A 12,708-nucleotide genomic window follows, 5' to 3' on the forward strand; every position below is an offset into this window, starting at 1 on the left:
GTGTCGCTGAGGGCCGAGCGTGGCCAAGCAAAGACAACAGGCGCTGATTTCACTGATTAGTTCCTCCTCTCTGGCTCAAGTCGTGCTAATCAGTAAAACAACCTTGTTCACAGTCGTTTTATTTGGACTCGACAACTTAAGTTATTAGCTGCTGTCGCTCACGTCCTTGGGCACAGAAGTATAGAGGACCGAGAAAGCGTTTATAAATGAGTAACAGGACGTGCATTTGTATTTAAAGCTCTGACAGTAAATGCACATTCGCTTTGTGCATAAATACCACTTATTAAATATTGTGCCGAGGTGAAAGTGATTTCCATTGTCAACAAAGATGGAGGCAGCCACTTTATCCTTTTTAAATTTAGGAACAGATTTGTTCGAACACTCTTATCTGCATATAAAAGAGTTCCAGCTAAGGCTACAAATCACACGCTGAACTAATGCTCACCATTAAGAGACGATCAAGTGACGATGAGTTCATGTGATTAGTCGATGCTTAATGAGTCATCGCTTGATTGTTAATTCAAATGTAATTCATACACTAATTTATATGCCACCAAATTAGCTGTTAGAAAGGAAAGGACTGTTCACAGCCACATGTGATCAGCCCGAAACCAGAACTACCTGTTCTCATAGAAATATTAAAGGGGCTCTGTGCAACTTTCGTTTATGTTAGCGGGCTCCGTCTATAAACATAAGCTACCGATGCTCTCTGTGAGAAACAGGGGAGGTCACATTACCATCCGTTCCCATGTGGCCAATAAAAAAGTGATTAATACATGTACATTGCTACAAATTGTTCCATAGTGCCCCTTTAAGCTATTTATATCACACAGGAATTCATGGCAGACCCTGCGCTAATTAAATAAACATGAATAATGTTTATTTTATGCATGACTAGAATTAAAGTTCAACATTTTGGTAAATATGTTGCGTAGCGTTGGATGAGAAGACTGACACCGCTCTCATGTGTGTCGGCTAAATATGAAGCTAGAGCTAGCAGTTAAGTTAGCTTAGCACAAAGACTGGGAACAGATGGGGAAGCTAGCCTAGCCCTGCTCACGGTTAACAAAATCTGCCTATAATTTTGTTAAATAGGCATAGGTTAAATCTATAATTTTGTTTTTAATTTTTAATTTTTTTTTTGCACACTTTAAAGGTTCACTATGTAGTTTTGGAGAAGAAATTCAAACTCTGAATTATGATATTTACAATATTAATGAGGTAATAATACAAACCAGAATTTCTTTTTTTTTCATATGTGAATAAACAAGCTGTTCTCAGAGGAAATAAGGTCCCAGAACACTGTTTGAAGCTAGAAAGGTGGCAGGGTCCGCCATTAAACAAACTAAAAACAGTATGAAACTGTGTTGTCCTTTAAGGTCAGTTTGTTTGTTCAGTTTATTCAGTCATGAAAACAAAGAGAGTTTGTTTATTTAGTTTGTTTAAGCATAAAACAATCAGTCAATAAAGATCTTTTTCTTCTGATTGAAATATCTTTTTTTCCCCCCAAAAAACTACAAGTGCAACCAACAAGATCATTTTAATCAGTGAGATTTAGATGCACTGGCTTCGTTAGCTTACCATGCTAGCTGTTACCCTTTGTCTCCAGCCTTTAGCTGGCTGCTGACTGTAACTTCGTATTTAACACACAGATGTGTTGAGTGTTGTCAAGCCTCTCATCTAACTTCTGGCGTGAAAGCGAATACGCTTTTTTTTTTTTTTTTTTTCAGAATGCTAAACTTTCAGCGTGTGTTTTGCACCCTATTATAAACTATTCCTGATTTTTGTCTTAGCTTCTGACAAGGTGGACCACGATCTGTCAAACTTGACGTTATTTTGAACAAAACACTTCAGAACATCATCATCAAACACTAGTTGTCAACTCTCGTCAACTTGTTTCCTTTTACACACACGGCCCAGCTCATTTGCATAGAAACAAAGCGCTATGAAGTCTTACTACTTCTTGCTTTTGGTCGCGCCTGCAGCTTCGGTGTAAACGTGACCGCGTGAAGTCCTAAACGAGGACAGAGGACTGTATTTCGTCCCCGGTTTGATCTGTGTCTTTTCACAGTCTTGTGTTACAATGGAAACGCTCGCTCACTCTCCGCGGCACACAGTCGAATGCCACTGATGCAATCTATCCTGTTGGATGTCGAGATCACTATTCATTATCTCTCTAAAAAAGAAGAAAAGCCATTGTGGTTTCTCTAATGAACACACAGCACAGACTGTAAACAGTGCACGGATCTCCAGCTCAGCAGCTACAGATGGACCAGTGATCCGCTCACTCAATCAAACAACTCCTCTTATTGACACACACAAGACAAGGACACACTGTACTGTGACTGCACTTCTTCTGCCTTTAAAGCCAACGCTGCAGAAGATGATTATTGGTACCAGAACAAAGCTGTGCTTCTTGGAAAAGAGTGTTGCTGTTGTTCCACACAGGACATGCTATTTGTTTACCCTCTCACACCCTCCTTTAGCGCCGTTATCAACGACTCGTGAGCAAATGGTGCACAGCAGGCGTCGTGTCATTGAGTCTCCATGAAGAAAGTGTAATTGTCTCAGTAATTATGTGCTAACAGCAACAGAACAATGGGTGTCGGCGCGGCCACAGCTGTGTGTTGAGAAGCTGGAGAGGGGTCGTCTCCTCTCGGGCGAACACGTTGGACCACCGCTCGGGTGACAACTGACTGACGGGTTGACAACAATGCTCATTGATCCTGCTGTTTACTCTCTGCCTCTCCCCCGACTGTCTGCCCAGCTCTCACCTCCGCGCAGACTCGTAAACAGCGAGGGGACGAAAACAACTGCTCACATCACCTGTTTGACAAATCTCAGCGGAGAGGCGTCACACTTTCAGCGTTTCAGCACACTCGCTCCCTAATGTGATATATTAAATTTGCCTGTGCTTGTGTGACCTCTCTGATCCGCCGCTGCTTAATGGAATTCTTCCCACTGAAGGCATCCTGGAGGATGCTTTGTTCTTAGTTCCACAAAATGAATATTGAAAGGAGTGCACTTGCGAGTGCCAAACACAGCAAAGACAGAGAAAGCCTTAATTAGGCGGCATCACAGATATGCCATGATTGTCAGCGCTTTCAAAAAAACTGAGTGCATGTGGGTGCAGGTTAGCGAGGGAGATGAAGTTTTACCTGCATCTTCTGTCAGGCAGAGGCGACTCAAGTGTGTGTGTGTGTGTGAGTGCAAACAATTTGGTTTCTCCTCCTCACACCTTTTAATTCAGATTTGTCAACATTCCTCCTACTCTCTCCTTTTTTTTTTTCTCTCTTTCTGCAGAAACCCTTATGGACAGTCGGTGGGCAACCACAGAGCTGGCTTGGACCACGTTCCCAGAGAGCGGGGTGAGTTAGTGTGTGTGCATGTGTTTAGTTTGTTATGTGATCTTTTTTTTTTTTGGTTTTTTTTTTTTGTTCCATTTGCTTGTTAATAGAGCCCAGTCTGCCTTGAACAGCACACCTCCTACTGTTTTATATCTTTGTTTTTGCAGTGTATGTTTGCTTTCTTGGATACTAAAAAGCTAACGAGAAACACTGCGTGTCATTGTGTGGAAGAAATCGAGGATTTTCAGTATTTAGAAGAAGCTAAAAGCTCGACAAACAAATATAGTACTTAAAACAAACAAAGGAGCCAACACGCAGACACACAAAGCAGATCCCCACAGTGTGTAAGGACTATTAGGTATGCTCTACCTTGCACGTCTCCCCAGGATAGAGAGCCTGATAATTGAAAGCATGTGTCTGTGTCTTTTGTAATATGGGCCCAAGAGCGCATTAAAGGCAGAAATTAAGGTTTTCAGTTGATGCCCCCTATAGGACTGCTGAGAAAATAAAACAACATGAATTTGACCCCGGGGCTAACAGCCTGACAAACCTCCCCCACTCCCGGCCAGTGTAATTTGTCTTCGCTACGTGAGCGCAAAGTCAGTCAATGGAAATGGTGGGTTTCCATGGAAACGATCTCCGGCAGCCCTCCTCCTTCCTTTCCCTACAAGGGGCCGGCTCTGAATGTCCTAGCATCCATGAAGTCATATGTCACGACTGGCGAGGCAGCCCCTCTCCTCGCGCCTGACAAGCCCATACGTTCGGGTGCCGGCAATTATCATATTTGTCAGGTAGTGCATCAACGTGTTGCCGGTGATTTACGACATCTAATGCTGACTCTTGGGCTCATCGTTTGGGAATAAATTGCACGGGGGCTCGGAGACGTGAGATGAGTTATGCATTATTTTCTTCCAGTTGAAATAATCAATTTCTGGGAAGCTCATTTGTTATGGAAACGAAGCATTCAGTCCGAGGGGGAATTAGGGAAAAAATCAAAAAAGATTGACTTCTCACAAGGTTATTTCCTAATGGACTAAATTTATTGACCAATGAAGCCATTTATCATAGTCGGTAATGTTAGTTACCTTATGCAAAGACCGGTGTTAACAACATATAAAGCTAAACGTCCACATGGTTCTGCTGGAGTCATGTCATCTTACTCCTTAAATGAATCTTTTCAGAGCGACATGGTGTAAAAACACATCAGTCCACTTGTTCTGTTAACCACCACAGATGCAAATATCTGCTCTCCGGCTATATGTGTAGGCATGAGAAATATATATATATAATATATTCTGCGTAACCTCGAGTGCTCGGGAGTGCTGCCGAAGTGCAATCACACTGACAGCACTGCATTTAAATGGGCAGTTTAATAAATAACTCACTGTTTCCATTATAGATACATATGGGGAAAGTTTCCACTTAAAAGGCACAGCTTTATGCTCTCACCTCTCTCAGCGCAGATAACAAATGTATATGTTATAGAAACCAAATCTCCTCTTGAGGCGATGTCGATTGCACTGCAGCAGTTGTAGATATGAGCGCTGGCTCCTATAAGTGCAGTGTGTTTAATAGCCGCTGTAGGTTGACTTTGATAAAAGCCGAAGCGGCACGTCTGTGATGATCCCGGCTTGCAAGACGTCCCTCTCTTTTGTGATCGGCACCAGAACTGTTAGTCAAACAGGCCCTAATGCGTGAAATGTGTTTTAATGGGAAAATGTTTGCTATTAATACTCCATAATGATTGAAATTTTCTGAATGATTCATGCAATTAGAAGCATTTTAGCTGCAAATTATTCCTCACAGGCCACATGCACACAACACACTGTGGGGCTGGGCGTGTGTGTGTGTGTGTGTGTGTTGCGTTTTGAAATTCTGCTTGTATCCAACGTCACGTCGCTGTTACGAATGCCCTCCATGCCTGAATGGTTTGCATTAGGATGCGCTGCATTTAACATTACTCAATATTAATTAACAACATATTGGATAAGTGAGTTTCTGCTGGATGTCAGTTGTTGCTGAACAAGAACAAGCGTCAGATGATCAACTGGATTTACTCTGGTTTTGTTCTTAAAGGGGCTCTGTGGAGTTTCTGGAGAAGAAATTCTCGCAGTCTTTAGTTTCTCCAGATTCCCTGCCGTCAGCTCTTCCTTTGTCACAGTGTCTCTCTGTTGTCTCCACAGTGGGAGGAGGTAAGCGGCTATGACGACTCCATGAGCCCAATCAGAACCTACCAGGTGTGTAATGTTCGAGAGCCCAACCAGAACAACTGGCTCAGGACGGACTTTATCCCCCGCAAGGGCGTGCTGCGCGTCTACGTGGAGCTCAAGTTCTCCGTCCGTGACTGCGCCAGCATCCCCAACATCCCCGGCTCCTGCAAAGAGACCTTTAATCTGTTCTACCACGAGTCAGAGGGGGACACGGCTACAGACACCAGCCCTCAGTGGAGGGAGAACCCGTATGTGAAGGTGGATACTATCGCCCCGGATGAGAGCTTCTCTCTGCTGGAGGCGGGCAGGATCAACACCAAAGTGCGCAGCTTCGGCCCCCTCTCCAAGGCAGGTTTCTACCTGGCGTTCCAGGACCTGGGCGCCTGCATGTCGCTCATCTCAGTCAGGGTTTTCTTCAAGAAGTGCTCCACCACTATCGCCAACTTCGCTGTCTTCCCCGAGACTGCCACGGGGGCAGAAGCCACCTCCTTAGTGATCGCCCCGGGGGTCTGTGTGACAAACGCTTTGGAGGTGTCCGTCCCTCTCAAGCTGTACTGCAACGGTGACGGCGAGTGGATGGTTCCTGTTGGCTCGTGCACCTGCGTCGCCGGCTTTGAACCTTCTGCAGACGGCACTCAGTGCCAGGGTATGTGTATTTAACAGACATTTGGACTTTTATTTAACCAAACCTCCTTTATATGCTCAGTGCAAGTCACCTCAGTCTGTGCCCTCCTCTCTGCATTTATTGTGTGGCTCCTGAAAGGGGGTGAAGGAGGGTGGAGGAGAGTATGAATTAATGAGGTGTTGCAGAGAGGAGCAGCATACAAATATTGTGAGAGCAGGACGGGAGGGAGAGAAAGATAGCGGGAAGGCACAAAGTAGAGAGCCAGAGAGGAAAATGCAGATAATAGAAGGGAAAGGCGTCCGGAGTCCAGAGAAGAGAGATATTGACAGAGGAAGAGAGATAGTGTGAGTTAGAAGGTGTGAATTGCCAAAGATGGGATGGAAGCAGCAGCCAAAAGGAGAAGAATGAAAAAGGAGGGGGGCTGCAGGAAGTCAAAGACAGACAAGCGGAGCCTCGTCTCACCTGGGCGTGAGAAATCGTGTCTAACATGCGCCGGAGAGCTCATCCGTTGCCATTTGGCGGCTCAAGGTTAAAAGCTTGCCGCCAATGCCTGATAAAAAGCTCTCTGGGGCTTCAGCAGGCGCTCGCGATGAGGAAGTGTAATTTCCTCGGCGGCCTCCCGTTAGTTAATCTACAGGCGGCCACACTCATTAACACCATTCAGACCAACGTGAGCCAACACTGCCACCCTAGCATTAATCACTCAGACATTTCATTTCTTACCTCAGTCGCGCCGCCCGCTCGCAGCCAAACACCACCGCAGAGGAGAAGGAGGAGACGGGAGGCGAGGGGAGGCATTAGACAACAGGGGAATCGTCGTGCCCTCCAAAGAGAACTGAAGCGAGACAGTGGGGTGATTCAACGCCCGCTAGGAAAACAAACAAATAAAAGAAAATGATGATGCGCTGCGTAATAGAAGAGAAATAAATCAGATCAGAGAGTGTCGAGCCTAAAGGTCTCGGCGAATTATTAGAGGGGAGAAGAGAAAGAAAGTCCATTTCCATCTTATCTTCTTTGGCTTTTTATTGCACGGTTTTAGAGGCACAATTTGGGGCCATTAGCCGTGCTGATTTTCCTGAAAGTGCCATTGTTGGGAATTAGGGAGGAACCGGAGTTCAAACTGAAAGACCACTTAGCCTAACTAGTTAATCACACTCTCTCTCTCACTGGCTGGCTTTTTATGAGCCCTCACGCTGACAGGACAGATGTTTGCCAGAGACCCCACTTTTACACCACCAGTTAGGAATGTGGCAAACAGTAAAACGCGGGGCTCTGGAGGCGGATATATCCAGACCTTTTGCTGCTAATCCCCTTTATCTGAATCCTTCTTTAGTCTGGGCTTATGCTGGTTTATCCTTAAGACTCGATATCAGCCAACCTTCAGCGTGACACTTTGGAATTCAAATGAATCGCTTGGACACATCGTCTCAGACACACTTTGTGTGTTTTTCTAATAACTCCGCTCGGCTAATTTACGTCCTCTCTGATGTACCTTCATTTGAATTGATTTATTGGCTTATTATGGAGCTGTTTTGCATGCATGTGGACGCCTTGTTGGTATTCAGCGTTGCGGTTTGGAGAGCTGAGGACCGAGCAGACACTGATTGATGGGTTTAGGGTGTATCCCTTTTCTCAGAAGCATTCTCCATCCCTGTTTGTCTGACAACAGCAATCTCCTGTCAGCAGTCTATCTCCATCGTTATCCTCCTTTTCCTCCTCTTCAACATGAAACTTAGCTGTCATCCCCAGTCTCTTTTTGGGGAGATTAATGTCACCTGGTAGAGAGCGTGAAATTGAAAGAGCAGATGCAAATATATAGATAAGACCTGATGCTTAAGTGTTTGCCATTTCTCACGCACATATCCACAGTTTCTCCGTAAATATTGAGCTTTGCAGATACTTCACAGGTACAGCTTTTTGTTCTGCGACGGATGTGACAGCCGCTCGTCTTCCTTGATAAGTGACAGCGCGGCGTCTATTCCTCGTTTTGTTCACATTGTCCCTTTTATTTTCTCTCCCGCTCATCCAGCCTGCATCCCAGGGACCTTCAAATCCAAATTCGGGGAGGGATCCTGCACTCCCTGCCCGTCCAACAGTCGCACCAGTGCACGAGGAGCCAATATTTGTCCCTGCCAGAATGGTTTCTACCGCGCTGACAGCGACCCGCCTAACTCTGGCTGCACCAGTAAGTCATCCTCCACTGCGCAGAATACAGACAAACCCTAACATATGGTAAATGATTCGTGTGCACTCCTTTGGTTACATTTTTCACAAAGTGAGGACAACTTGGCAAAGTCATGGGTCGCTTGTATCGATGAACAAACAGAGAATGATTAAATCTGAAGCTTCACAGTGAGTTTCAGCTCATTGTTCGGCTGTCGGGTCAGTAACTTCACTGTTTTTGGTTAAAATTCTGGAAGCACAGTACAGTTAACAAACTGGTGTTTGCTGGTATTCCCGTGTATGAACTGAGCGAGTGAAACACAAACTCAACAACATGATGGATCCTTACAAACGTTGAATGTTGTAAAGGGACAGACGTCTCGGATCACGTTACATGAGCAGTGCTATGAGGCCTTGTTGAAAAAGACAGTGTTCATGTCTGTGCAGAGCTGTGACCTGCTCTGCTTGGTAGCGCACCACGGACACTGAGGATGCGTCTGCTACAATGTCCACAGTGTTGTAAGAAGTATCCGAATATCATACTTACTTTGATGTTGTGCTAAGATGTTACTTTGCTAAAAGGGATGATGAGTACTTGAGTAAAAGTCTTAAAGGTTCAGTACGTAAGAATTTTAGTTGAAAACATTCAAAAATTTAAATAATCAACAGAATGAGAAGAAAAAACAGTACTGATGTTATTAAGTCTATGTATTGTGTTCCCTCAGAGCTCTGAGCTCACAGTTTGGACCGCTAGCTGAACTGCTAACTGAGCTAAGTAGCTAATGAAAGCTTCAGTTAGCAGCAGTTAACCCTGGTGATAGGCTGCCCTCTATTTGTTTTAGAGGAAGCCAATTCTTACATATTGCACCTTTAAGTATCTAATATTAAATGTATGTTAGTATCATGTTCTGGTAATAAATGTACTCAAGCATCAAGTAAGAGTAAAAATTGTACATATATTTACATGTAGTATATGCTGTGTACTATGAGCTGCCTGGCCCGTTATCAATATTTAGCATGTTTCTGCTAACATAATCAGTCAGATTCGTCTGAAAATATGCTACTGTGGCTCCGATGCAGCAAGTAATCTACAAAGTAACTAGTAACTAAAGTTATCAAATAAATGTTATGGAGAAAAAAGTACAATATTTTCCTCCAAAATGTAAAAATAATGGAAATACTCAAGTTCAAGTAAGTTCAGTACTTGAGTAACATTCAAACCCTGCCATGGACAAAAACAAACACGTCCTGAAGCTAAAACAGTTTCATCCTCTATTAAAACATGTGAAATTACACACTGTAGATATTAGCTGATGTGCCCTCACAAGAAACTCTGGAGAATTCAAAATTCAGATGACAAATCTGCAGCTGCAGCTCAGTAACTCTAAGTGGTGTGCTCTGGTGCTCTGCGGCCCTGCTTGGACGGGCCTCTGAGAGAAGTCCCAGCAGTCGTGCTGATGGAGAGCGACATGTGCTGCCTTGACCGTGTAAAATCACCCCCCGGGGGCCTTTCGCCGTGTTAAATGACACACAGGGCCCGCAACTGTCTCCCCCAGATCCTTGTCACAGGAACACTGTGGACACTGACCAGCGCGCACAGACAGGCGAGCGGGGACACAAGCACCACCTCCGACTAAACACGCAAACACACACAGACACACAGGCCTGACAGTTCTGTCCCTGCGGTCTGTCAGAGCTTGTGCCAGGCAGCCTGTGCTTTGTGTTGGAAGTGGTATGTTGCACAAGAGAGGCTCAGCCAGTCAATGGCCGGCAGCTTGGACTCAGCGTGTGTTTTAGATGGGTGTCCAATTAGAAGAGCCTCCACTCTGAACTGCGTCTGCCTAATTAGAAAGGACAGGACGAGCGAAATGCGGCTCAGGGCGAGCCGAACTCGGAGGACAGGCTGGTTTTTGGCCGACAAGAGCTGATGGCCTCAGAGCCTTCCCTTCTCTCTGCCTCTCTCTGCTGTGAGACAGGTCTTTGGACTTTCTGCCACTGGAAGCTTAGAGGGAGAGCCCTTCTCTTTTCTCATGTAATAGGATGAAAAGCATGTTCGCTGAACCAATCTTTGTTGCCCCCCTCTGCGGTTATCATACTTTATCCAGGTTTCAAACACTCTTCTCTCAAAAATGCAGCACTGCTTATTGAAACGTGGAGGCCTTGGGTTACAGCGATACAAGAACATGAATTTCAATCAGGGCTGGATTAGCCAAGTTCCACGAGCTGCAAGAGGGGTTGTGCATAAAAATGGACGCTGGTTACAGCGCGGAGCAGTACAGGATTGTGCTTTTCATTCGTGATGAGCAGCTGCGCACGACAAGTTGTATTCATCCTCCTGTTTGTGTTTATTTATTTATATGCATTTGCAGGAAGGATTTTCCCCCCGTTGTTGTGTTTTTACATGTTTCCCTGCCTTTTGCTCCGACCTCGGGGTTTGTTCGGGACGCATTTGTTTGTGCAGAAAGAAGACGACTCTCTGTACATAAAATACTTCCTTTAGTCGCCCTGTTACAGAGATATTAGAACACTTCGTACACCACTGAGGCAGAATAATGTAAGCGCCGCATAGGGAACATGACTAAAGCCTCAGTTGTGTGTTTTTCTGTTCTGCCTGCCCACCTTCTTTAACACCTACGTGTGTGTGTGTTGTGTTTGTGCAGCGATCCCCTCGGCGCCTCGCAACGTTATATCCAGCGTCAACGAGACCTCGCTGTCCTTGGAGTGGGAGGAGCCCAAGGACACGGGAGGGAGGGACGACCTCGTCTACAACGTGGTGTGCAAGAAATGCCTGCGCGACCAGAGCCCGTGCACGCGCTGCGACGACAACGTGGACATCGCTCCGCGCAGGCTGGGGCTGAGGCTGAGGAAGGTGGTGGTGAGGAACCTGCAGGCGCACACCCGCTACAGCTTCGAGGTGCAGGCTGTCAACGGGGTGTCTGGGAAAAAAAACACCCCGCCCAGCTACTCCACAGTCAACATAACCACCAACCAAGCAGGTTAGCAGAGGAAGATCTGTCAATTATATCGGATGTGTCCACGAGCCAAGTTAAGTCATAGAGCAGCCCCGATCGATACCACTTAACATCACGATGAAACAGGCTGGTTAGCGGATCCGACGCTCAGTCAGTGTCAATGAGCGTCTTAACGAGCTCGTAGTATCAGTACCAACACCAACAGCAAACATTGTTGAGTGAGCTCAGTGAAGGAGACAGACAGAGAAACTCTGAGGTGGATAAAATGTTAAGCACACTTCATATCTCCACCGTCAGCATTCAGCATTCAACCGGCCGTCTTACGTTACATCACTGACAATGTCACCTTTCAGCATCTCCACTTAATATTTGCAGCATCATCATCAACCAAACTGCTCAGCACCTTTCGCAGGCTGTAATTACTCTCCCAGTTAACCTGCACTCAATCCACCTTACTGCAGTTTATGGACCCGAGACAATGGCTGCCAGTCGAGTCACTTTCAGGCCTCACAAATCAATAAGCAGCAGAACAGTGAAGGTGAAGCATGTAGCGTTCAGGTTGAGGTGTTTTGAATAATTATTATCTTACTGTGATGGTTTGTGACATCGGGAGAGAAAATCTTGGCAACTCTGAACCCTCGACTCACAGCCGAAGTAACTTTGCAGAGCCTTAGAGTGTCGTCTCAACTGTGTCCTGTCTGGTGTCCGCCCACAGCGCCTTCAGCAGTGCCCACCGTCCATCTGATGCGCTCCACCTCGGACACTCTCAGCCTGTCGTGGCTGCCCCCAGAGAAGCCCAACGGGGTCATCCTCGACTACGAGATCAAATACCACGAGAGGGTGAGCTCAGTGTTGGTCACATTGCATGCTGTAAAATCTCAAAATCTTCTTTTTGAGCCCTGTGCAAGAGAGAAGCATTTTTATGGATTGTGAAAAATGTGGCATTGAAATGCGAGTGTGGTGGAGTCCAAACGTATCTATTGTTAGAGACGGTCAAGCTCACCACCAACTGCTGCGTCACTGCTATTGATCAAATTCCCTGGTAAAGCCCTGCAGACACAAGACAGAGATATAGACCCAAAAACAGAACTGCATTAAAACACTGCACACGTACGAGAAGTTGTTGAAAGCTTGTGCGAGTGTTTCTGAGACTACACACGTCACGCTTTCACATTTCATCCTTTAACATTAACGTAATCTCATTGTTAAGCCTCTATCTTGATAATCTTGCATGCATTTGAAGAGCCGATTCGATGCTTTGCTGGATGACTTGAGCCTGATTCTACTTTTTTGCTGGACAGTTCATGTTAGTCTCAACACAGCCTTAAATGCAGTCTATGAAACTGAGCACTGAGAACTACAGGAGAAGGATGAAGGCTAAAACGCAGTGA

The 12,708-nt window shown here is 45.5% G+C and overlaps 2 protein-coding genes across 3 annotated transcripts in view; one reads left to right on the top strand and one right to left on the bottom strand.

Annotated features, from left to right (window-relative positions):
* Positions 1-12,708, bottom strand: part of LOC311266970 (phosphatidylinositol 4,5-bisphosphate 3-kinase catalytic subunit alpha isoform) — a 149,107-nt gene that overhangs the window by 60,502 nt on the left and 75,897 nt on the right. The window lies entirely within an intron of this gene.
* Positions 1-12,708, top strand: part of ephb3a (eph receptor B3a) — a 31,944-nt gene that overhangs the window by 3,765 nt on the left and 15,471 nt on the right. For both annotated transcript variants that reach the window (XM_084369568.1, XM_084369569.1), the window contains exons 2-6: positions 3,304-3,368; positions 5,531-6,203; positions 8,212-8,367; positions 11,006-11,341; positions 12,033-12,157. In XM_084369568.1, the coding sequence (XP_084225694.1) occupies positions 3,304-3,368; positions 5,531-6,203; positions 8,212-8,367; positions 11,006-11,341; positions 12,033-12,157 (1,355 nt within the window). The remainder of the gene's footprint in view (positions 1-3,303; positions 3,369-5,530; positions 6,204-8,211; positions 8,368-11,005; positions 11,342-12,032; positions 12,158-12,708) is intronic.

This window comes from Pagrus pagrus, assembly GCF_965226575.1.
Source record: "Pagrus pagrus genome assembly, chromosome: 12".
NCBI lineage: Eukaryota > Metazoa > Chordata > Actinopteri > Spariformes > Sparidae > Pagrus > Pagrus pagrus.